Source organism: Protomyctophum parallelum (genome assembly GCF_964188405.1).
Source record: "Protomyctophum parallelum genome assembly, chromosome: 10".
Classification (NCBI taxonomy): Eukaryota; Metazoa; Chordata; class Actinopteri; order Myctophiformes; family Myctophidae; genus Protomyctophum; species Protomyctophum parallelum.
In genome coordinates, this window is record NC_139704.1 from 22,355,844 (window position 1) to 22,383,343 (window position 27,500).

Sequence of the window (27,500 nt, forward strand, 5' to 3'; positions counted from 1 at the left end):
CTGCTTACTTGCTGTACTTGCACAAGGTGTTTTTTTTCCCCTGTAGCCGTGCCTTGAACCCAAACGTCTTCATGACAGGGCGTGTTAGTTAGGTAAAAAATGTTACAAAAGAAATAAAAATAAAAAGCTCATTGGTTCCCAACCTTTTTATTTTTTTACCTTTAAGTACCACCTCAGAAAATATTTGGTTCTCCCAAGTACCACCATAATAACTGATGTTAAAATATAGGAGCGTATATACCTGCCCTATTTGTTCCATTCCTAAGCCCATTCCAAAGCTCTGTCTAATCACTAATCAGCTCAACTGATGATATTTCTATAAGATTAATCCGTTCTCAAATCTTCTATTAACAGCTATACTGTAGGTGTGCTGTCATGCTCATTTCAGCACGGCTGGATGGCCTATTTCAACTAGGGATGTCCCGATACACTTTTTTCGCTTCCGATCCGATCCCGATACCTACATTTCTGTGTTAGCAGATACCGATACAGAATACCGATACTGGTGTTGTGATTTCATGTTGTGTTTATAGCTATCTAGCTATATATCTCGTGTTGTGTTTATAGCTATCTAGCTATATATCTTATGTTGTGTTTACAGCTATCTAGCTATATATCTGGTGTTGTGTTTATAGCTATCTAGCTATATATCTCATGTGTTTTATAGCTATCTAGCTATATATCTCATGTTGTGTTTTATAGCTATCTAGCTATATATCTCGTGTTGTGTTTATAGCAGACTCCTCACTCAAATGTGCACTTGCAGTTTGGGCAACTCCAAAGCAAACTCCACATGTCCCAACATTTTATTTACCTGCCATAATGTCAACCCCTTACCCCTGTGTCGGATCTGTGGTTAGACTGGCAATTTCACAGATACCGATATGACCCGATATGACAAATAAGGGCCGATACCAGTGTAAACATATTGCCTGGGTTCAAGCCGCTGCGTTCTGCGGATATGAAAATGTCACTGCGCTATACTCAGTCTGGACAGAGGCTGCTTGGCTCGCATTTCATAACGTCAACTGTTACGTATAGCCACGTTGTTGCTGATACCTCATCAGCCGGCACCACTCTGTCCATGCTTCTCACTGTTGAAAAAAATGGCGCCATTCGAGACTTGGGAGTAAAAACCTTCAGTATACGGTAAAAAGTAAACAATTAAGTAGTCCACTTCCATTTCAGTAGTACAAAAAAAATGACGGACGTTTTCTCTCAACCCGCACCACAGACCAATCAGAAGCCACGGTTCCATTTCAACCTTCATATATCCCGCCTACCTGTGGAGAATAGGAGACTGTCCAGACTGAGTAGCACAGTGATATTTTCAGATCTGCGGAACGCAGTGAATCAGGCTGGAACCCAGGCTGTAGTAAACAGGCCATGCACATGCCACAAGAACCTTTGGCCTAACCCTAAAGTAGTTCCACTGAAATAGGGAAGGTTCATTCCATGTTGATCGTGTGAAACATAGTTCTACTGAAGTAGGGAAGGTTCATTCCTTGTTAATCGTGTGAAACATAGTTCCACTGAAGTAGGGAAGGTTCATTCCTTGTTAATCGTGTGAAACATAGTTCCACTGAAATAGGGAAGGTTCATTCCTTGTTAATCGTGTGAAACATAGTTCCACTGAAGTAGGGAAGGTTCATTCCTTGTTAATCGTGTGAAACATAGTTCCACTGAAGTAGGGAAGGTTCATTCCTTGTTAATCGTGTGAAACATAGTTCCACTGAAGTAGGGAAGGTTCATTCCTTGTTAATCGTGTGAAACATAGTTCCACTGAAGTAGGGAAGGTTCATTCCTTGTTAATCGTGTGAAACATAGTTCCACTGAAGTAGGGAAGGTTCATTCCTTGTTAATCGTGTGAAACATAGTTCCACTGAAGTAGGGAAGGTTCATTCCTTGTTAATCGTGTGAAACATAGTTCCACTGAAGTAGGGAAGGTTCATTCCTTGTTAATCGTGTGAAACATAGTTCCACTGAAGTAGGGAAGGTTCATTCCTTGTTAATCGTGTGAAACATAGTTCCACTGAAATAGGGAAGGTTCATTCCATGTTGATCGTGTGAAACGTAGTTCCACTGAAATAGGGAAGGTTCATTCCATTTTCAACCAATTGATTGGTTGATACCTGTAGGGTATTTCATTTCACTTTTGTCTTTTTGTCTCCTTTTTTGTGCGCCTCCTCTGTGTACCACCAGGGGGGGGGAACCTCTGGTTTAGCTAATCTGAAATGGAATGCCATTGCTGAATGGGTCACCACTCACCTGGGAGAGGTGCCGGTGAGCAAGTCGCCATAACTGCCTTAATACCCACCTGATCTTCTAAATCATGACAGTTTTCTGAAAAACCTCTGTTTCTATGTCAGTGGTTCTCAAACTATTTCATTTCAAGGATCCCCAGAAACTAGGTATAATTGGCCGCCGACCCCCATCTGAAAATATGTTGTTCCAGGGACGGCACTCTGTTCCGCGATATGAGCTTGTATTTCTGCTATTTTTCAACAGCTGTTTGTAAATTACATCAAAGATGCGATAATAATCCATTTTTTAATGGATAAAGCCTTGGCCTGGATGAGAGGTCGTCAGGTGGTCCCCAACCTTCTTAGAGTGTTTCGACACTTAACCACAACACTCTCCAGTTGGCGTGTCGGCAGTGATTGGCCAAATCAGTGCCCCTCTCATCCAGGCTTACAGCTATTGTCCTCTCTCTTATTCCAGAGCCAACAGGAGGCTCTCTCTGCCACTTCTCCCAGCCTACGAACAGCTGTTTTCCTCAAATGACCTCTCAATCCGACCTTTGTCATCAGATTCCACACTGACTGGGCTGGGAATCCTCGACATCCAACTAAAGTATAACATATTAATCTTTAAAGATGGAGTGCCACAATTTTTTTATTTTTCCAGGTTTTCATGTGTCTATGAGGTGACAGTACTTCATTAGACACCCTGGAGTCGTTTTTATATGAAATGGTGTATTAACTTTGTATTTAGGGTTTCTTCCTGGAGGCTGAACCCTTGACAGTCAAACGAGCCAATTAAATAAACAGTAATATAGTGACATCACATTATCAGCCCCTCCCCTAACCCCTCCCCCTTTATCATACAACTACAGCTGTGGGTGCGGCTTCAGTACAGGTGGATCAACACCCATCACCACCCACCAGGCAAACAAGGCATACTTAATGAACTGGTGGGCGTCCCACATAAAAGCATGATTTTAACAAATACTGTACACTTTTTTGGAAAAAGTTCTTCCTCCTTCATCATGTTTTAGGGTGGAAAAAAATCGTGGCACTCCATCTTTAAAACACCAAAAGGGGTTCTCGTTCAGAATGGGTTAAGACCTTAACTCCACTTTATGCAAGTCTGACCACTTGGGCAGGCGTATATCTAATGCGAGCATAGACATGGTAACGCCCCGTCTGCCTCTGATTGGCCTAATGACACGTCTCGACTGTCCACTGAGGTGGATATATAGCTACGCTGGATAGTCTGATCTCTGCTGCGGTGGCGGAAAATAATATAATACAAGTATACGGTATCGGTATGATACAAGAGAACTGCCTGTAATTTGTGTAAACGTGAAACATTATTGTACTGTAAAAATGTCTCTTTCCCCTTCACCTTTATCCTTTTTAGTATAATCGTATCAGTTTACTATAATTAGATTAATACACGATAATCAACACTAACACTTTATTTAGAAGTGCACACCCAAATCAAATCATAGTACATCGTACACGTGTGTTCAATCAATTATTCAATCAAAGCAAACGGTATAAACAATATTATTTTGGCTAACTTACAAGTTAGTTACAAGGCTGCATTCTGTCGCGCGTGCCAAGCTGTCATTCTCTTGTATTATTTTCCCACCACGGAGTAACCTCGCATCTCGGAGGACAGTCGGGCAGTGTCGGTATAGGCCAATCAGAGGCAGGCGGGGCGTTACCATGTCTATGCTCAGACGCACATCAGATCTACGCCCCCCTTGGGCAGCAATCGTCTGAGTGACGACTGGTGTGACGACTGCTGTAGACAATCCTTAAAGGGACATTTCACCGCTGGAAGAAACTGCAGTCACTCAATGTTAATTGTATTTGTAGTAGATAACAGTAGCACAATTTGAAATTTGCACCCTATGCCCAGAAAATGGCTGCATGGAGGTGTGACTTTGTAGTCCAGGAAGGAAGTGAGACCACATTTTCATGACAGGTTTTTGGTCATGAACATGGCTAAACATTTATTTTAAATAAAAAAATGTAAACATAGAGACCCCAGGTATGAAAAAAGATCATTAACATGGTGAATCACATCTTGATGATCACATCAAGATGTGATTCACCATGTTAATGATTTTTGTCAGACCTCCAGTTCTAGGAAACACAGAATGGGGGGACTTTTTTTAAATTATTTCCACACAACAAGGTATATTAATGACATAGTAAAATGTCCCCCCCCCCCCTCCATCTCTCTGTGGTTATCAGGTCCCCGTCCCCCCCCATCTCTGTGGTTATCAGAGGTCTTGTTTGAATAGAATATATTTCCCTGGTTGCTAGGCAACGCCATAAAGCGCTGAGAAGGAGAAAAGTGTTATAAATAATGTATTTGCATTATCTAATCAGCTGACCCTCCCTTATAACACACGCACAGGCACAGACACGCACGCACACACACACAGGGAGAGAGACAGAGACAAACGTATGTTTTCTCATGCCAATACAGCCCCTTTGAATTGAGAGAGAGAGAAGTTTGTGTGTGAGAGAGAAGGAGGCTGTGAGGGAGAAAACTTATGAGACCGAAATAGAGAGAGAGGGAGGGCGAGAGAGAGAGAGAGAGGTGAAGACAGAGAGACAACAGAAACATGAAGCCATGGAGAAAGGGGGGAGAGAGAGAGAGAGAGAGAGAGAGAGAGAGAGAGAGAGAGAGAGAGAGAGAGAGAGAGAGAGAGAGAGAGAGAGAGAAGAGATCAGAGGAAGATGAAAGCATTATGGAGTGAGAGACAGACAGACAGACAGAGAGAGAGACAAACAGACAGAGAGAGAGACGGAGGGTGAGAGAGAGAGAGAGAGAGAGAGAGAGAGAGGGGTGAAGACAGAGAGACAACAGAAACATGAAGCCATGGAGAAAGGGGGAAGAGAGAGAGAACGACGGGGGCATTTGATAATTAGAACGCGATTAATTCAATGAGCATAAGTCATCGTCCTTGAGTGTGTGTGTGTGTGTATGTGTGTGTGTGTTTGTGTGACTTTGTGCGTGCATGCATGTGCGTGTGTGTGTGTGTGTGAGAAATACTCAAGTAAAGTACAAACACCTCGAAGTTGTACTTAAGTACAGCACTTAAGTAAATGTAGCCTATTACTTTCCACCACTGAAAACTAGGCAATATTTGGCCTGTGCGACTCCCATTTGAAGATATGTTGTGCTAGGGAGACCCGTACAACATTTGTATCAAATGTTTTCTTTCCACATTCTTTCAAGATTTATTTGAAAATGGCAGATCTAACAAGCTTGTACAGTACATCTATCTTGAATCTATAAATGCACCAAGTCTTTGTATGTCTGTGTTCGTATATGGCACAAATCTTTGAATATATATTCTTTCAGAGCGAACGTTTTTAACTCAAATCTTTGCTTCTGGAGGGTCCCTGGAAGTACATATTTTCAGATGGGGTCGGCGGCCAAATACAGATAATTCTGGGTGTCCTTGACATGAAAAAGGTTGAGCACCACTGATATAGAAACATGTTTTTTTTTCTCCAGAAATCCATTAGGATTTAGAAGCCCTTTTTTTTATCTGCCTCGGGTCTAAATGGATTAAAAGCGGTTAAACTGATAATAATAATACTGGGGAGCACCCTCGAACCATCTCACGATTCCTGGCGGACACAATTCTGAGAACCACTGTATACTAAACTATACCACAAATACAGAGTTACAGACTAAACTACACCACAAATACAGAGTTACTGTACTAAACTACACCACACATACATAGTTACAGACTAAACTACACCACAAATACAGAGTTACAGTCTAAACTACACCACAAATACAGTTACAGACTAAACTACACCACAAATACAGAGTTACAGACTAAACTACACCACAAATACAGAGTTACAGACTAAACTACACCACAAATACAGAGTTACAGTCTAAACTACACCACAAATACAGAGTTACAGACTAAACTACACCACAAATACAGAGTTACAGACTAAACTACACCACACATACAGAGTTACAGACTAGAGTGTTTGTTGATTCCTTCTGAGAGTGCAAAGACTGACCCATAAAGTACACTGTAAGGGTTCCATTCATTGAACCAGTTCTGTATTTCTACACTGACATGGCGAGCAGTCCCACAGGCCAACAATAACGCACCGTATTATACTGTACATGTTTAGGTGAGCTTCATCCCACATCTAAAAATACATGGATTCGGATGGGAGTGTGTGTGTGTGTGTGTGTGTGTGTGTGTTTATGTGTGTGTGTGTGTGTGTGTGTGTGTGTGTGTGTGTGTGTGTGTGTGTGTGTGTGTGTGTGTGTGTGTGTGTGTGTGTGTGTGTTTATGTGTGTGTGTGTGTGTGTGTGTGTGTGTGTGTGCGTGCGTGCGTATACCCACTGAATGTGTTTTCTTACCCCATTGAGCCTGATGGTGTCTTGATGTGTATATATCCACACCAAAACACACACACACACACACACACACACACACACACACACACACACACACACACACACACACACACACACACACACACACACACACACACACACACACAGACACACACACACACACACACACACACACACACACACACACACACACACACACACACGTGCGCACTGCGCAGTGCGCACACACCAGTCAATAATTCTGCACCGCAGCTCTTCTCACTGCCACACCCTCCATCATCCTCCATCCAAAAATACTTCAACCGGCAGCTGATCCTAACTGTGTGACTCACTCCTTCTCTCTTCTCCTCAACCCCTCCTCACCCCACCGCACGCACGCACGCACGCACGCACGCACGCACGCACGCACGCACGCACGCACGCACGCACAGGCAAACAGCAACGTACAAAAACCAAAGGGGAAGCCATACAGCTGCAGGTGAACTGGAAAAGGTTGATGCAGAGAGAGAGAGAGAGAAAGAGAGAGAGATGGGGGGGGGGGGGGGGGTGAAAGACAGAGAGAGAGAGAGCGGGGGGGGGGGGTGAAAGAGAGAGATAGAGAGAGGGGGGGTGAAAAAGAGAGAGAGAGGGGGGGGGGGGAAGGCAAGCTTGAGGGCCTTACACTACTATAAATGCGTCACATTGTGAGCTTTGTCTATTTTCAAATGGCCGAAACAGCATATAGGGCAGAATTGGTTAATGCATGTTTTTGTCATGTAAACTGTGTACTGTGTACTTATTTTATTGTGTAGTTATGTTCCTGGTGTTTCCTGTCTGCTCTATGTGTTGCTACCCGTCTTGTCTCACCAGTCTGTAATTGCATTTGTTGTTCACCTGTGCCCAGTTAAGTCTCAGCCTATCGTGTGTTGATTGTAGTTTTGTTGCACCTGTGTCTAGTCTATTTAAACCTCCCAGTTTTCAGTGTTACCTTGGCTTGCCAGTTTATAGTTTGTTGTCACAGTGTCCCATGGCTGAGGTAAGTAGGGGTGCTTGAGGGGCTGAAGCACCCCCCCCCCCCCTCGAAACCCTGCTAAGAGCTCTGTCAGGCTGTCATCTAAGCTGTGGAGCCACTGGCGTTCTAGCCTGTATGTACAGAGATAAGTCCCCCCTGTTTGTTTGGTTTATTTATAGTTTGTTTACTTTTGTGTTTTTATGTTTTATGTGTTCTGCCCTATGGACCCCCCTGTGAGTGTCTTGAATAAAGTTTGAATTGAATTGAATTGAATTGATTGAAACAAGGAGAAAAAAAAGGAAAAAATAAATAATAATAATAATAATAGAAATGTCACGGGGCCGAGCTCGAGTCTACCTGCACGCCCGGGCGGCCGCGGCCACGGCCCCTGCAGCCATGAGTCAGGCGACTGCCGCTATTACCCTCACGTACATAATGATATTCTGGACAAGTAACACGTTGGATATACAGTAAATGCCATGATGAGGGAATTAACCACCCCGGAGCGCAAGAGCACATTTGGGGTTTAAGGTAAAGCATTTACTATTTAACTATATTATTTCTCTAATAGTCACTATTGCAGTGAGAAATAATATAGTATTTACTAATTACTATGGCTGCCGTGCCAACTGAACTGCTGAATGCTGCTGCAATTTAATGTTAGATATTAAATTCTGACGGGGAGGGATCTATGATGAATGATGACGATACAACACCCGGGTCGCCGAGCCCAAGTGCGCTGCGCTGTCAGCTCGTCTGTTGTATAATAGGGCTATAATTGATATGTTTTGTTTTGATATCGGCGCCTTGCCAATGTCATGTGTAGCCTAAATAGGCCTATGCCTTTTTATGATGCATTTTGTCAGTTTGTTCATATAACTTGTGTGTGGAGAGGGAAAGTAAAAGCCACTTTTCCGTGTGAAAATGCGCGAAAACGCACATGCACGCGCATTTTTGCGGTACTTCCCGCGGGCCTGCAGTGTCCTGCCCTGGTATGTCCTGTCCAGTTGTTGTGAATTAATCATCATTGAACTTTCTTTAATTGCGTTTGTCTGTAATTGCATTTGTTGTTCACCTGTGCCCAGTTAAGTTGCAGCCTATCGTGTGTTGATTGTAGTTATGTTGCACCTGTGTCTAGTTAAACCTCCCTGTGTTCCCTTGCCAGTTTATAGTTTGTTGTCACAGTGTCCTGCCCTGCTGGTATGTCCTGTCCAGTTGTGAATAAATCATCATTGAACATTATCTGCCTGCCTGCCTGCCTGCTTGTGGTTCTGCATTTAGTCCAACACATGTCTCACCGTGACAGTTATGTTCCTAGTGTTTCCTGTCTGCTGTGTTGCTACTAGTCTCGTGTAGCCAGACAACTATTCCACAATCTCTGAATGCTATATAGTCTGGATCTACAGCTCCCGAAAGCAGAGTAAGGAAGCTGCCATTTCTGTTCACGAAAATCTATTTTAAAATATCTTTAGAGATTATTTATTTTTCTGCTAAGCAACACGCTATATATGCTTACTGTAGATGATTTATATTTATATTACGATAAATGTGCTCGACTGTAAAGACTAAACGGAAGTGGCGAGGAGGCTCCACTTCCGCTCCAGTCTGTTGCTCCAGACTGTATGATAAAAATTGCGAGAGGCAACAGTCTGGTGCTACCAGAGCCATCTAATAGACCTTGTCTCACCAGTCTGCATTGCAATTATATTTCACCTGTGTCCTGTTTAGTGTCAGCCAATCCTGTGTTCATTTGACCAGCTCTGCTCCTGCCTGTCTGTTCTGCACTTGGATGTAACTAGCAACTAAAGTAACTATAGCAACTAAAGTTCTCAAATACATGTAGTGGCAAGTACAATATTTGTCTTTGAGATGTAGGGGAGTAGAAGTAAAATTGTTGGAAATTGGAAATACTCAAGTAAAGTAGGCTACAAATACCTCAAAATTATACTTAGTTACTTTCCACCACTGAATATGTTCCTGCTACAGTACAGTACAGTATCCACTCCCGACCGGATCATGAACCCCGAAAAGGAATGCTTCCCAGGCTAAGAATGCGTAGCTAGAAAGCAGAAAGATGTGAGCACAACTCTCTTGTTTACACGACATGGGGTGTCTGGCTGGAGCATGACAAAACTCTGTTTGTTCTTCTGGCAGCATCCACAGGGACACGCGGTGACTCATGGACGGATTAAAAGCACACAGTAAAACCCTCAGTGCTAGCTTAAACCTTTTAAAGCGTGCAAATGTCAACATTTGGTGACATTTATACATGAGTTACACATATAAATGAACACTGAGGACTTTGTTGTGCACTGTACACTTATATGCTCAACAATAGTCACTACTAAGCAGAATGTTGTGCGTCTGTCAATACTGCCTAACCCGGGTGCTGTGCACGTGGCGTGTGCCTCTATAATACAAAGCAGCAAAAGATTATACTTGCACAAACAAATGTTGAAAAATGCATAAATGTGGTATTTTTGCCCGGTATAGTTTTACTATCCATAATTGTCGGCTTGTCTGTCAGCCACCCAAAAAGGTCTCTACACCGCTTGTTTTTGGCAGAATCCAATTGTGTTGACTTGAGGAAACTGAATACATTTGCACTTTTAAAAATGGTATTTTGACAACACTTTGAGAAGCAGTGGACTATAGAACAGAGGAAGGAGATTGACTATTTGCGGATGGGAACATTGTGTGGGAGGTTCAAAAACCTTTGATTTTCCAGTATTGATGACTGCTTAATCTACAGGCTATATTTGGATTGTTTGTTGATTCTCTCGGCATGTCTTCATCACCTATTGGCAATCTGTGTCTCCTTTGCTGCAGTTACTACACCAGCAAGTGCTACAATTTACAATTTACAATTTAGGCATTTAGCAGACGCTCTTAATACAGAGCGATTTACATTAAGCAAGAACAAAAGCATGGGAATACATACAACAGCCTTCCTGCACTCGTTTCCCCCAAATTACAATGAGCAATGCTAAGTCTTAACAGAATCAACCACACTTATCATAATATTATCTTCTGTTATTTTTATCGTTGTGACTAGTCATGTTATTTATCTCCCCAAGGCACATTTTTCGATCACACAGAAGAAGTGTGCTTAAAATAAGTATTTTTTACAAACTCAACCACATATTATGTTGAACATAGTTACAGCTAGATCCTTATCCAGCACACAGAAAACAAACAATGCCAGATGATCTAATCCTTGCACTTCAACCACTTTAAAGGACCACTTCACCACTTTTCAACGTATCTTCATATAATAGGTCCTCACTAATAATCATGATAAAATGGCACGATTTTTTTCTACTCAGTCTGTGTCTCATAGGAGGGATGTGGGCAGTTTAGAAACCGTCTTCCAGTGACATCATCATTAGGCAGATTATTTTTTAAACAATATGTTTTTACAAAAATGTTTAGATTTTCATTATCGTGAGAACGATGGCTTCCGTTTTCGCATTGCAACTTTTCAGGACTAGAAAGCCTGCAGTTTCTATTAGCTTGTATTCCCCATCGATGATGTCACTGGAAGACGGTTTCTAAACTGCCCACAGCCCTCCTATGAGACACAGACCGAGTCGAAAAGAAATTCGCCATTTTTTCATGATTATTAGTGAGGACCTATTATATGAAGATACGTTGAAAAGTGGTGAAGTGATCCTTTAACCATATTTTATACTTTGGCTACCGGTATTCAAAAACAGCATGTCATGAAAGGACGTACTGTGAGCTTGCAGATCTGCAATTTTTGAGGGGCGCTAGCCCCTCCTATACACAGGTTTAATGTTTGTCTTTAGTTCAATGTTTGTTTTAAAAACTCCATTGACAATGAAGCGAAAATGTACGTCATCTTGTCCCTAACACAAACATTAAATGCCATTAACAATAAAGAGAATAATGTTTCTCTTGACACAGTTTGTTTTACATCATCATTACATCACCTAATCATAGCAACATGAGTTGGACCTTAATATATTAGCGCCCCTCACTTCACACGGGTGTGATTTTTTAAATACTAGACCAGTGCGTGGCTGTAGAGCTGGTAACGCTGGAAGTTGAAGATCCATGGCCCACCCGGCTATGCAATACCCATTGTACCCGTGTCAGAGTACCCGTTACACCCATCTGTCCCTTTTATGCCCATTGCCCATATATGGATTTTTCTGTATCTGTCTCTCTGTATCCCTTTATTCCTATATATGGAGTTCTGTGTCAGGCATGCCCAAATATGAAGTGTTGTGATGTCAGAACAGGCCAGCTCCATATATGGACCAGAGGTCCAGAGGCCTTTTGTGGCTGTCCTGGACAACCGTGGGTCCGACCGACTCGACACCGCGGGCACAGCACTTCCTGTGGTGGTGTGGAACATGTGTTTGAAGTGGGCGGGGCGAACGGTTCTCGAGTTACGTGGATTACAGAAATACGTATACAGAGACTTGGTGCATTTATAGTACTAGTCCTTACCCGTTCTGAATATATGAACAGCAAATGATGTTCAGTGTGGGTAATGTGATGTAATAGATCATATTACTGATAGGGGGGGAATTGTTTACAGATGGTCTTGGGAAGTTGGGTTGGGCACAAAAGTAATGCTGCAGTACAATCATAAGTACACCATTGATGTGTAAATTTGGTGGTGATATTCTGCCCAGAATGTGTCATTCGTGAGCTACTGAGCCAGCGTTGGTCATTGCATCCGTCTATGTATTTTTGTCATTGTGTTCCGACGGCATGGGATCTTTCTTCCCCGGATTATAGTATTCATATGTTATGATCCAATAGATATAAAAGTGCACAGTATTGTAACTGTTGCCAAGGCAATGGCCCGTCCGGGTGGAGTTAAACCCTGTTGTTGTTGCGTGCTAATGGTAGGCGGTTAAGAAAACGTCTCCATTTCGCCACCCCGAGTCCCCGACAGATAAGCATTCCGTTATGATGGAGCTGTTCAGTGTGTCACGCGGCCACGCTGTGTGCGCACAGGGCTGTAACCTGTCGTTGTCAGTGTCGCTGTGTAGTGTCAGTGTAGCTCATGTGTACGGCACGGCGAAGGACGTGGTAGAGGAGGGAGCGGACAGTGTGGTGTCGAAACAGATATTGGGCGGAAAACTGTGTCCCAGTATTAATCAGTGTCCGTCCCAACATGCATTTCACTGGTGACACTGTGACACAGTTGTTTTTGACGCAAATGAATTTAATTAAGATGATTGTTAAAATGTTTGGCGTGTGTAATGCGGGGCAGATTGAGGTTGGAGGACAGGGCTGTGCGGCGCTAGGTTCCGTTGTGGCGTTGTGAGGAAGTGGACAGACACACACACACACAGCGGTGCTTAAATTTAATAATGATTGATGATTTGTTTAATGTTTGAATATAAAACATCTTCTCTTCTGGGGCTCCTTGGCACAACATCTTTTGAGATGGGGGGGGGGGGGGGGGGGGGGTCACACAGTTGGATGTAACACTTTTTTTTATTTTTTTGCTGTGCATGCAAGCATACCCACACTGAGAAGACATGTGTCCTTGAAGAGACCCAGAGCCAGCTGGCTGTGTTTCAACCTCTCACCCTCTGGGACTGCTACTCCCACGGGCCAAATATGGAAGAGACAAGCACTCCATCCACCCCACTGGCACAACCGCTCGCTCGCATGCACATCACATGCACTCACGCATGCACTCACGCACGCACGCGCACACACACTAAAGCGCACGTGCGCACGCTAAAGCATTAGCCTTATGTGGTCACAATTAAGGTGGCCATTGTTGCTTATAAGTCACAGAGGCATTATCTATGCTTCGGAATCACTGTGGGGACCACATACATGTCCTGTCCCTTTGTGTGTTTGTTTGTGTGCGTGTCTATTGTGTGTGTGTGTGCGTGTTTGTGTGTGTGTGTGTGTGCGTGCCTGTGTGTCTGGCAGTGGGAGTCTTGGATTTAAGGAATATCCGTCTGTAGTGTCTTCACCATGACAACAGAAACAGGTCAAAGGTCAGAGAGCTGCTGTGGTTAATCCAGCAGATCAGCTGGGAGAGGGAGAGGGAGAGAGGGGTCTATTAAGTGGGAGAGAGTGAGAGAGAGAGAGGAGAGATAGACACAGTCTATAAAGTGGGAGGTAGAGAGATAGAAAGAGAGAGTGAGCGAGAGGAGAGATAGACACAGTCTATAAAGTGGGAGGTAGAGAGATAGAAAGAGAGAGTGAGCGAGAGGAGAGATAGACACAGTCTATAAAGTGGGAGGTAGAGAGATAGAAAGAGAGAGTGAGAGCTGGACAGGAAAGAGAAAGTGTGAAGGAAGGATGAGAACAGAGACTAGAGGAATGAGGGAGAGAGAGAGAGAGAGGGGGGGGGGGTGGTGAGGAAGGAGGAAGGCACCCGTCCCAACACAGTCTTGAACTACTAGCACTGCAGGCCACACGCCACTCAATGGCTGGAACACATTTAGAAGCAAACCTGTTTCCCTAAAGCCTCTTTAGCCTATACACACCTGGCGGCAGTAGTAAAACCATTCGCAGAGAAATGTGTGATGTGAGTGGTGACTTTCTTCATCTCATTTAAATATAAAAACTTTGAAATTACATGTTTAGGCCTATTTCAGTATAATATATATATATATATATATATATATATATATGAATATATATATATATTTTTTAAAGAGTGAAGAGAGCCTACTGTCAGCTGTCCAGCAGTCCAAATATAATTCAATTAAATTTCAGGGGCGAAGTGATGTCGGCAAGGTAAATGTAGGCCTACATTGTGCAAGTGAATTAAATGGAATAACATTCGATTGTGGGTTAATAAATATAGGCCTATACAAGGAGGTTAAATTGGAGGCTATTGTGCAGTCAACGTTACCAATACAAGCTAGTTAATTCAGCATTATTTTATTGACCGGTCAGGCCGGTGTGGTAGGCATGAGGCCTACCATACCAGGCCTCAGGCCTACCATCTATGCACGGAATATCTATGTTCACAGTGAAAGGGGGTGTTGTTGAGAAGAACCACACGCCCACTCACTATGCATATTTCCTCTGGGAAACTCAGCCATTATCCATCGAATTAGCGCCACATGACTTCTTGATGTTGATTTGTGAGGGATATCCAAGAGGCAGAACAATGGATATCTCTCACAAATCAACATTATTTGCATATTATTTTTCTGACAGTGGTTTTGCTTCTTCGTGATGGAAAAGCAATAACCTCATGTAATGATTTCATTCCAGTTGTAACCAGTTCCATCCTGTCTGGAGAATGCCTACAGTATATGCTCCAAACCTGTATCCGGCAATTTACACGCACGCACGCACGCACGCACGCACGCACGCACGCACGCACGCACGCACGCACACACACACACACACACAGACCATTTCCCCATCCAGATGTACAGCTAATCGAATTGATGCCGGTAAAGGAAATTGTTCTGGTCTTTAGAGCGTGCTCGCAGTGCTACTGTAGTCTTAATAATAACGTTTGTATTAACAAAATAAATGTATAAAGTCTTTTACATTAAAAATGTTTGAAGAAGTTGTATTAAAATAGCCTATTTAATTCAAGCTCACTGGTTGTTTCTGGGCCGGATGTGGCCCGCAGGCTGCCAACTGCATAGGCCCAGCATAGAACAGCATAGGGTGTGTGTGTGTGCGTGCGTGCGTGCGATATGTGCACGTCATTTGTTTCTGTCTCTCACCATGTGCACAAGGATGCATACATAACGTGTATGTGCATCTGCCTGCAGAGGCATCCTTAGGTGTGTGTGTGTGTGTGTGTGTGTGTGTCTCACCATGTGCACCAGGATGCGTTGTCCCGTGGGGTGTGTGAGTGTGTGTGTGTGTGTGTGTGTCTCTCACCATGTGCACCAGGATGCGTTGTCCCGTGGGGTGTGTGAGTGTGTGTGTGTGTGTGTGTGTCTCTCACCATGTGCACCAGGATGCGTTGTCCCGTGGGGTGTGTGAGTGTGTGTGTGTGTGTGTGTGTGTGTGTCTCTCACCATGTGCACCAGGATGCGTCGTCCCGTGGGGTGTGTGTGTGTGTGTGTGTGTCTCACCATGTGCACCAGGATGCGCTGTCCTGTGGGGTGTATAGCCAGGGCCTCGTCGTAGAGGCTCTTGGCCTCGTCCAGGAGGCCCCTCAGCTCGGCCAGACGGCCGCGCTGCAGCATCACGTTGTGGGAGTTGGGCGACAGCGAGCCCGCCTCGGCCACGCAGAACTGGGCCTCCTTCAGCCGGCCGTCCGCCATGAACATCTCCCCTAGAGAGAGAGAGAGAGAGAGGAGGGGTGGGGGGATTTTAGAGGACTGCCCATAGATCCGAAGTCCCGTTAGTCCGAACATACAGAAAATGTTGGCGAACATGCGCTGCCGGATGCATGGGGAACATGTACTGCTGGTTGGCAAACATGTTCTCCTGGTTGGCGAACATGCACTGCAGGTTGGCGAACATGCGCTGCTGGTTGGCGAACATGCACTGCTGGTTTCTTCCCTGGCATATTTGAAAAGATATGCCAGGGAAGATTTTTATGGCTCTAGCAGTGATTCTCAACTTGTTTAATTTCAAGGACCCCCAGTTTGACATCCATAGGCTACGGAGTACGGACCCCCATTTAAGATATGAGTTAAAAGCCAGCCAGCATCTTAATACTGTCCTTAGATAGGGAGGGGGGTGAAATTATGACGGGCAGCATGCCGTAAAAAAAAAACACTCATGCTTTCCAAGGTATGATTAGGGGCCCTAAATATGAATACAAAATGAATATCAACATCTTTATACTGTCCAATAATTAGATACGGAGGGGGGTGAAATTATGACAGGCAGTTCCAAAATATGTCAAAAATATGGCAGTCAAAATATGACCCCCCCCCCAGTCAAATAGATACTCGTGCTTTCTAAGGTGTGATTTGGGGCCCTAAAGATGAATACAAAATCAATATCAGAATCCTAATACTGTCCTTAGATACGGAGGGGGTGAAATTATGACAGGTTACTGCCGTCAAAATATGACACTCGTGCTTTCTAAGGTGTGATTAGGGGCCCTAGTGTGTGTCTGTGTATACGTGCGTGCGTGCGTGTCTCCCACTCCAGTCAGACTGTGTCCTGTGTATCAAAGCCAAGTAACCTTTGAAAATACAGAGACGGGGAAGAGAACAGAGGACAGAGGACAGTGGAAAAGACCACGGAGGACAGGAGGGAGTGTGTGTAAGGAAGGAAGGAGAGAGAGAGAGAGAGAGAGAGAGAGAGAGAGAAGGAGGGATCAGGAAATGAAAGATGGAGAGGAGGATAAGGCAGGGCAAAGGGAAAGGAAAAGAGGAGAGAGACAGAGAATGACATCATTCTCTTGTCCATCAACTTTTATTAATAAATGGCACAGGCGAATAACGTATACTGTGAGCCCAGTAGCTAAATATGAGCTGCGCCGCAGTCAAAAGTTAACAGAAATCACAAGCAATATATCCCGGCGCGTGTGTGAGCTCGAATTGTGGCATAGCTCCAGAAGGACATGCCTTGGGGGAAGTCGCATGAAAAGCTTCCTGCGGTCCTCATGCGGTCCCATGGATGTTAAGCGTGGCATTGGTCCGACCTCCCGCTAGTCCGACCATTACTAACACTACCAAACCCTAACCTAACCCTAAGCTAACAGGAAGCCACAGGTGATTTGTAACCCGCAACACAGGTGATTTGTAACCCGTTAGGGTCCGTTTGGTTCCATTTGTACACTCAGAGTTACAGACCCATAAGGGTCCATTTGGTCCCAAACTACAATTTAGCTGGGGACCCCCTGGAACTCCCTCAAGGACCCCTGGGGGTCCCCGGACCCCACTTTGGGAACCACTGACATACAGCACAGGTCGGACTATAACGGGAGGTCTGACTTAACACCTTAAACGCCATGCAGGGGGGCGGTAGTAGCGGTATGTGGCAAGTGCCAGCTAAATGTGCAACATGAGCAGAGAAGAAGAGGTCTTGTTGTTTTGGCTGAAAGTGAAACTACTCAAGGCTCTGCTGAGGTCTAACGAGGCCTATACTAGCGATGCAATCAGTGTTTTGATTAGCGGGAGCCTCAATTATTGCTTATTGCGTTCGCGCACTGCCAGCTAAGGCTTTCACTTCTAGTGATTTTTACTAGGTGACTAGTTTCCTAGTCGACTAGTTGTTTAACTACCTAGTTTTTTTTTCTTATCAACTACTGGATTGACTAGTTGCTTAAAGCCCTACCGCCAGCACTATATCACCGCTGCTCCAATAGTTATATAAGGCTGCTCCCATAGAGTTATAAGGCTGCTCCCATAGAATTATAAGGCTGCTCCCATAGAGTTATAAGGCTGCTCCCATAGAATTATAAGGCTGCTCCCATAGAGTTATAAGGCTGCTCCCATAGAGTTATAAGGCTGCTCCCATAGAGTTATAAGGCTGCTCCCCGATGCTGGATCTGCTATTTTTGAGTCTCCTCCCACCGAGTGGTTAAGAAGCTGTTGGACCTAAAACACTAGCGGGGGTTTCCAATGTCTGTCTCTTTGCATTATATTAAGCCTTGCAGCAACTCCTACCCGACTCCTTAAACCATCCTGTCTGAATTCCTGCTTCCTGATTAGTTGGACCCTGATGTTGATTCTCTGCCTGATCTGATCCTAACTTAACCCTGCCGGTTAAGTTAAGTTGAGCCTGTGCTGATGGAGCTCCTGGTTGTGATCATTGCCTACTGTACTGTACCATATGTACGGTACGCTGGATTAAATAAAGTCACATTTTTAATTCTTGACATTCATCGTCATGATCGTGGCTTCTTAATGTTATACCAATACCTGGTCTGAGTTAGTGACTGCTAGGGACCGACAGGCAGACAGACAGGCAGACAGACAGAGAGAGAGAGAGACAGAGAGACAGAGAGACAGAGAGAGAGAGAGAGAGAGAGAGAGAGCACTGTAGTGCCTGGGAAGTAATGAGACTATTGCCTAAATATGGGCATCACTGTTGCTGCTGGGAAGCTCAAGAGAAACCCCAGGCTCTCTCTCTCTCTCTCTCTCTCTCGCTCGCTCGCACGCACGCACGCACGCACGCACGCACGCACGCACGCACAGTGACTGTAAAAAGGAAACATACACGAGCGTAGAAAAATAACCGAGGGTACATATCAAATCAAGCTACGACCTATAGCGATAATAGCTCCATTGGGTTAAGTGAAGACGTGAGGCTGAGTGGCCATCCTGCATAGCGAGAGGTGAAGCGGTCCAGTTCCCTGACAGCTCAGCGTGTGAAGATGGCCCATTTTTATTCCTGTCGCACAATGGCGTCGCGCGACCTGCCAGCTCACAGCGCGTGGCCTCACACCGCTGGGCTTGAGTGTGATTAATTTTTGTGTGTTTGCGGATGGGTATGTTCATAGAATATACTACTGTGCGTGCGTGCGTCAGTGCATGTGTGCGTTTGCTGCGTGCATGTGACAGCCCCAGGTCTTTCAGTGTGTGTGTGTGTGTGTGTGTGTGTGTACATGTGTGTGTCTCCACGGTGCACAGATGGGGGCATTTAGCACATGCACTGTTTGATGCCCGTGTTTATTTTTGTCATCCCAGGGAAAAGCGATTCAATGAATGGGCCTGTGATGCTTACATAAGAGGACCTCACCTGAGCTCTCACATGAATGAGAAAACAGCAATAATGGCAATATAATGTTTGTGTGCGTGTGTGCGTGTGTGTGTGTGTATGTGTGAGCGTTTATGCGCGTGTGTCCCATTCATATCCGTGGGTGTACAGTTCATTCATATTATTGAGTGGTGCCGTGCAACCACTCCAAGGAACAGCAATGTCTGTGTTCACCTATGTGCCTATGTGTCCGCCTATGTGTTGGTTAATGAGCACCAGTATATGACTATGAGTGCCAGTAGGGGCGCTGTTGTGCCAGAAACGGAGAGAGGGATAGTGCTGCACTGTTGCCTGCTAATGAGAGAGAGAGAGAGAGAGAGAGAGAGAGAGGTGGAGGGGGGGGGGGGGGGGGGGGCTGGGGGGGGGTTGCACCACTCAGTTCACATGGGTGGGATTTTATATAACATGTGTATGTGACGCGTTAATCTGTTTTGCGTCCGAGCATAGACATGGTAACGCCCCGCCTGCCTCTGATTGGCCTATACCGACACTGCCCGTCTCGACTGTCCTCCGAGATGCGAGGTTACTCCGTGGTGGGAAAATAATACAAGAGAATGACAGCTTGGCACGCGCGACAGAATGCAGCCTTGTAACTAACTTGTACGTTTTATTTTTGTAGAAGAAGCAAACTAGTGTTGTTCATATGCCGTTTGCTTTGATTGAATAATTGATTGAACACACGTGTACGTTGTACTATGATTTGATTTGGGTGTGTTCTAACACTGTAGCGTGCATGCGTGCGTGTGTGCGTGCGTGTGTGTTGGGTTGCAATATGTGGCCTATTAGAATGTGAAATTCAGAGGCAGGAAGTGAGCTATAACGAGAGGAATGTTGTTCTAATGTGGGGACTCTCTCTCACACATGCACGCGTGCACACGCACACACACACACACACACACACACACGCACACACACACACACGTTATTTGTTATTTTACTACTGTATAGAGCACCGAAGAGGGTGCAAATCCATGGGTTCATGTACTTTTTATTTACATTGTAATCCCCATAGGAGGGGGATTTAGATCGCCTCATAAGAACTGTGTCATCCCGGCCGTTTCACTCATATGGATATGAATAATCAACTGAAAACGCTATTGTTACTGCTACTGAATTAGTTACATTTTCGCCAAAAACAGACTATCATATATACACCTCCCTGACAATAAAGCAGAGACAGCTTGTTTATTTTTGGACCACAATGCTTATATGAAAAGATTCTAAGATGACCCCATGTTATTCTCCATAGAGAAATTACTTCCGTGAACCAGGCAGAACCAGGGGATGAGCGAGTGACGTCAGGACTTCGGCGCTCTATACTTGAGTCCGTACACATCTTAGGACGGCATTAAAAAATTGCTGAAGTTAGACAATCAGCAGTTTTCCCGTGTGTGAGACATCGATCATGACATCGGTGCATGACCAACTTAAAATACAGTCCGTTGGGGAAACCCCGACCCCTAAATGTCATTTATGGGTAACCCTAAATGGTGTTTCCAAATGAAACCCGAGCCCTAAATGTAACCTCCAAATGCCTAATCCTAATCCCTAAAACAATCCATTTCTCTCTAGGACCAGGAAAATGCTCCTCACAATATCCATTTCTCAAATGCTGCACGCACACACGCACGCACACTCCATGTTTTTTGCCCTGTTCTCAGCAGAGGAATGACTCGGGGTCGGGAGGTCAGCCGATGAAAATAACCATAAGCATTACGGTCGATCACCAGGGACATAGTCCCCCCCGCCCCCACCCCCACCCCGCAGCTGGCTAGCGTAACACCCTGATACTGTGTGTGTGTGTGTGTGTGTGTGTGTGTGTGTGTGTGTGTGTGTGTGTGTGTGTGTGTGTGTGTGTGTGTGTGTGTGTGTGTGTGTGTGTGTGTGTGTGTGTGTGTGTGTGTGTGTGTGTGTGTGTGTGTGTGTGTGTGTGCGTGTGTCTGTGTTTCTATTGTGTTCCAGCTTGGATCAATGGAACCAGGATATACTTTAGGTTCCTAGCCTATTTATATCTCTCTCTCCACCTGTTTCTCTCAGGTCTGTGCGAGTGTCTCTCGCCCCCCCACAGTGGTATATGTCTCTGAGGCTCTGCTCTCGTCCACTCAACACTATGCGTCCTCTGCACTCGTCCACTTCACTGGAGTGGACAGAGCGGCATTCCTTCTCCTTTCCTGTTTCCTTTCACCAAACAACCAGCTACACCCATATATAGGCATAATTATACTATTGGAATCATGGATCTCCGTACAGTAAGGGATCTGTATATGGGCATAAAAGGGACACCGGGGTAGACAGACAGATACAGGTACAGTAAGGGATCTGTATATGGGCATAAAAGGGACACCGGGGTAGACAGACAGATACAGAGATCTCCATATATGGACACAAAATGGACACAGTTCATTTAGTTTCCATTTAGTTTTTGTCAGTGGAAAAGGTAGTTTTAGTCGACGAAAACAACACTGAGTGGAAACCGTGCCCAGACCGTTTTTCCCAAATAATAATAATAATAACGTGCATCTGTTAAAACTGCTTTATAAACAAGAGTTTATCAATAGATGATCTATAGATTGATAGAGAATGGCCGCCAAGTTGTGATACTTTTTATTTTTATTTTTCTTTAAAAAAAAAGAAAATGCCAAAATCCTGACCTAGTTTTTCTGAAAAACGTATACAATATTTATTCAAAACATTACAAAAATATGATGTTGCTCTTACCAGCTTGTAACTGAGATGTAACCAGATGTAACCAGATGTAACCAGATGAATCAGTGTATTATTTGATGTGAGTCTTACCAGCTTGTAACCAGATGCGTTCCAGGGTGGTCCAGGCGTGGGCGGGTCCTTGGCGCTGGGCGGAGCTGATGGCCGATATTTCGGACAGCGCCGCGTCCAAACGAGAGGCGGCCACAGAGGGAGCGCTCTGGGAACCTGTCAGTTGGTCACATACAGTAGCAGAGTAGGTGATCAGTGAACCTGTCAGTTGGTCACATACAGTAGCAGAGTAGGTGATCAGTGAACCTGTCAGTTGGTCACATACAGTAGCAGAGTAGGTGATCAGTGAACCTTTCAGTTGGTCACATAGCAGAGTAGGTGGTCAGTGAACCTGTCAGTTGGTCACATAGCAGAGTAGGTGATCAGTGAACCTGTCAGTTGGTCACATAGCAGAGTAGGTGGTCAGTGAACCTTTCAGTTGGTCACATACAGTAGCAGAGTAGGTGGTCAGTGAACCTGTCAGTTGGTCACATAGCAGAGTAGGTGGTCAGTGAACCTGTCAGTTGGTCAGATAGCAGAGTAGGTGATCAGTGAACCTGTCAGTTGGTCAGATAGCAGAGTAGGTGGTCAGTGAACCTGTCAGTTGGTCACATAGCAGAGTAGGTGATCAGTGAACCTGTCAGTTGGTCACATAGCAGAGTAGGTGATCAGTGAACCTGTCAGTTGGTCACATAGCAGAGTAGGTGGTCAGTGAACCTGTCAGTTGGTCACATAGCAGAGTAGGTGATCAGTGAACCTGTCAGTTGGTCACATACAGTAGCAGAGTAGGTGATCAGTGAACCTGTCAGTTGGTCACATAGCAGAGTAGGTGATCAGTGAACCTGTCAGTTGGTCACATACAGTAGCAGAGTAGGTGATCAGTGAACCTGTCAGTTGGTCACATACAGTAGCAGAGTAGGTGATCAGTGAACCTGTCAGTTGGTCACATACAGTAGCAGAGTAGGTGGTCAGTGAACCTGTCAGTTGGTCACATAGCAGAGTAGGTGATCAGTGAACCTGTCAGTTGGTCAGATAGCAGAGTAGGTGGTCAGTGAACCTGTCAGTTGGTCACATAGCAGAGTAGGTGATCAGTGAACCTGTCAGTTGGTCACATAGCAGAGTAGGTGGTCAGTGAACCTGTCAGTTGGTCAGATAGCAGAGTAGGTGCATGGTCAGTGAACCTGTCAGTTGGTCACATAGCAGAGTAGGTGATCAGTGCACAACGTTGCACGTAAGGGCCTATTCATACTCTAGTTTTAGGTAAGGTGACCACCGGAAAGGTGACCCCCGGAAACTACAACATGACGTCACTGAGCCGCGGTGGTGAGCGACTTCACCGCTCAACCAAACACATGTCTCTGTTTTTACTAACCACCGTTTCGGTGGTCACCTTATATCACTGAAGACTAAAGTAGGAGTATAGGCCTTGAGAAGACAGACATAAGTACAAGCCTATACAAAATAATATTCAACACAAAAACACATGCTATAACAGGCAGGTATAGAGTTCAGACCGGTGGAGTCTTCCTGGAAGTCAGGCAGGGTGAGGTGAATGGAGGGCTTCCTGTTCAGGGGGCTGCTGGCGGTCTCTGGCCTGTCTGCCGCAGCCTGGAGACTGCTGCTGTCGTCTGTCTCGCTGAAACGCACGCACGCACGCAGGCATGCACGCGCACGCACGCACGCACACACACAAACACACACACGTGTCAGTACACACACGCCAATGAACAGCGTATATACACAGTCATGCATGAATACAATCACGCAGAGACACACAGATGAAAAAAAAAACTCAAGTGAATTAATGCAAGCACACATACACACGCACACACACACACCGGCGCGCACACACACACACACAGAGGTATTGCACACACAGGCACTCTTGCGGAAACGTACAAGGACGCGGCTACTACTACGTCCTAACATACATACGACGTATATGCATGCATGCACAACACATTCGCTCCGTACAGATAATCAATAGCCCAGGAACAGTCAACACCTCCCCCCCACGTACATCAAACATCTCACACACACACACACACACACACACACACACACACACACACATGGATGCCTGCACATGCTTCGCTACGCAAATAACACACAGACACATGCCATGTTGTGTTCACCTATATACCACCACGCACGGCCGCATGCAAACACAATCTACACATCACACAACAAGGGGTGGATGGATGCACACACACACACACACACACACGTGCGTGCATGCACACACACACACACACACACACACACACACACACACACAATCTACAAGCTTGTAGGCCTGCTACTGTCACTAGTTTGGGTTTGATTGATCGAGTGAATAGTTCATTGAACATAAATGTGAAAACAGTACAGTCAAACACGCGTTCAAAAGCGATAGCACCTAGGGTGTCCAGACGTCCGGTTTCATGCCGGACAGTCCGGTTTTAGACCCACCTGTCCTCCTCCCACCTAAACCTCTGGCCGGACACATAATTGTCCGGTTTTGTGTGATATTCAGTGCTTGTGTCATAACTGTCATTTACGTTGTCTCTGTATTAAAATCTCTGCAGTGCTGCTCCACTCCGCAGTGAGCCGGCCACACTCCCACTGTCATAAACGTACAGTAGGACGCGTTCGGAAATAGCGCACTGAGCGCACTGTGCAATGCAAACTAATAGGCGAGTGCGTTCCGGTGCGGTATTTCCGAATGCGCCCAGAGACAGAGGAGACGTTGGGAGTGTTGCCATGTCCGCTTAATTATAAGCGACTTTGGGCTTGTTTTATAAAATAGCCTACTAAGCCTAGTCAGTCTTCTTTTGGGCTTGTTTTTAATAGACATGGTTGCTTGTTTCTCTTCTCTTGTTTGTTGTGGAATGTGTGCTCTCACAATCACTCTATCAGAGATAAATAAAACAAATATGAAATGAAAAACTACATTTAATGAGCAATGGAGCAAGGAACTCGACATCATAAAGAAAGGGAGGCTAAAGCACTGTGAACATATAGGCTATTGGCATCATTCTATGTCCCACACCGATGACCATAAGACTGTATAGAAAAAACCACAAGAAAGAGATTAAACATAAAACATATCTAAACAAATTAAAATAAATTGATTATGAATTACCTTTGTGGTACCCTATCATTTAAAAAGGTTAATTTATTTAGCAAATATATGTGGACATAAATGCTGGAGATGATGGTGGTGGGAATCAGGTGCAATAGTAGTAGTCTCGGGCAAACGTCTAATCTCTGTCATGGGTCTCGAGCGGTTTGGGAGAGTATACACACAGAGCCATAGAGTTAGACAGAGTTACGACATTGAGGGGGCAGAAAACAGCCCGGTCACGTGGTTCAAGTACTTGCGCGAGCCCATATAGACTCCAATGCATTCCGTGAACTTCTATTGTAGAAGAGCCTGGCCCCATGAAGTCAACAGAGTTGTCGTAACTTTGTCTTACTCTATGGCTCTGATACACACCTGGTGCGGGTGAGTTCGTAGCGGCTCTGCCAGAGCTGCAGCATGTCCTCACAGGTCTGGAGAGATGTTGACGGGCCCAGGATGCTCTCCTCCAGCTTCACCTTGGTGAACAGCAGACTGGAACACACACACACACACACACACACACACACACACACACACACACACACACACACACACACACAATAACATATGTAGTTTATGCAAGTTTTCAGTGAGCTTGTAGATCTACGTACATACCCAAAACTTGGATCTTTTTCTTTTCTCAACAATGTATTTATTGATTTTCCTTTTGGCTGCCTTTTGGATAGATTTCATTTAGTCTTATGCACACCTGATGTGCTCTGTGACGGGTGCGTAGGCACTTGCGATACGAACACTTTATTTAGGCAACGTTTTGGTCAAAGTCCTTCTTCAGGCATCTGCTGAATAATAGGTAGCCACATAGCATACACATATATAAGGGCTCCATCTTATGCCATGCTTTATCCTCAAGTAATAAACATTTTCTGTGAATTACGCATGCATTTAAGAGCTTCCACTATGCGTAAACGTTATCTTGCGGCCACACAACCCACTATTCATTTTGCCGACTCCTATATGTGTGTGTGGAGGTGTGTCTGTCGGCGTGTTGATGCGCTTTCCCTATATTATATCTTATGCACACAGGTTTAGGACAATGGAAAGTGCCTCTTCAAACCACCCATAATGCGAATTCCGTTTGATAAAAGAATGCGCTCCTGACTCTGAGGTGGTGAGACCTGAGTTGGAGCTGCCTCGGCTTGAGTCTTGTTGCACTAGCCTGGCTAATAAGCCAAACTGAATCAGCCTGGCTTATTAGCCAGGCTAATGTTGCACAACATTCACAGCTCAGAGGTCTTAATTCTCCACAAATCTCTGTGATTGGAATTTGACTATAATCAGCAGTGTCAATTCCTTGTGCTTATTGTGTTTAATTGTCTAGTCAAAGAAGTTATTAGATTTGCATGAGTGAGTCTGTGTTGGAGCTACTGGACACAAAACAAACCGGCCTCTGTATCAAATAGAAATAGGCTATATTTCAATGTGTCGCTCTTTCATGGCCATGTGCCATAGTGTAAATCACTGGGCATAATGTTAAATGGATAATGGATCTCTTAAAGGCAATGGCATGTGGCATGGTGATTGGTTTAATCATTGTAACGCCAAAACCACACCTTTTTAGGGAGTTAGGCTGTGGCAAAAGATAACACATTTTACGGGGCCACACCTCTCACACAATACTAAACCCCCAAATTAAGGAAAAACGGCCCCAGCTGCCGCAAGATGGAGCCCAAAGTGTTCGTATTGCAAGTACAAACGGTGTGCGGGTCTTTGTGCACTGGTGCATTTCTCCTAAATTAGATTTAATTTAAAAGGTCAAGAGAGATTGCTGCTTTATTGAATAGCCTTTTGGGCTTTGGACTCTCCGTGAAGTGAAGTGTGCTCGGGGGGCGAATGAAGGCAGTGCTTGCTGAGTGACGTGCTGCTGGAAGAGGCAGAGTAAACACACTGAGGATTGTCACTGCGTGTCGGAGCCAAAGACTCCATAACAGGACCGTCTGTGATGCCAAGCTAAACGGAGCTGCTTCTTCATGCAGCGACGTACGAACTGTCCCTAGAACTGATTCTATACAAAATGTCTTCTAAATCATGGCAGTTTCTATATCAGTGGTTCTCAAACTATTTCATGTCATGGACCCCCCCAGAATTATATGTATAATTGGCCCCGGACCCCCATCTGAAAATGTGTTGTTCGCTCTGAAAGAATATTATATATTCAAAGATTTGCGCCACATTTTCACCATTCTTCAAAAATAGCAGATATATAAGCTCATAGCGCTAAAGTACGGTATAACATAATGCTTAAAACATCAAAAGGGGTTCCCGTCCAGAATGGGCTACAGTACGAAGAAAAACAAAAACAAATACATGCAAACATGCACAGCTACTATAGAGATGCGCCATAATTAT

General features: G+C 44.8%; 1 protein-coding gene across 1 annotated transcript in view; it reads right to left on the minus strand.

Annotated features, from left to right (window-relative positions):
- ttc7a (tetratricopeptide repeat domain 7A) overlaps window positions 1–27,500 on the minus strand; it is a gene marked incomplete at its 3' end in the record, with an annotated part of 92,464 nt that overhangs the window by 10,833 nt on the left and 54,131 nt on the right. The window contains exons 15-18 of the mRNA XM_083775338.1: window positions 25,509–25,625; window positions 23,545–23,666; window positions 22,073–22,207; window positions 15,688–15,890 (exon numbers count right to left, since the gene is read on the minus strand). Of these exons, the coding sequence (XP_083631464.1) occupies window positions 15,688–15,890; window positions 22,073–22,207; window positions 23,545–23,666; window positions 25,509–25,625 (577 nt within the window). The remainder of the gene's footprint in view (window positions 1–15,687; window positions 15,891–22,072; window positions 22,208–23,544; window positions 23,667–25,508; window positions 25,626–27,500) is intronic.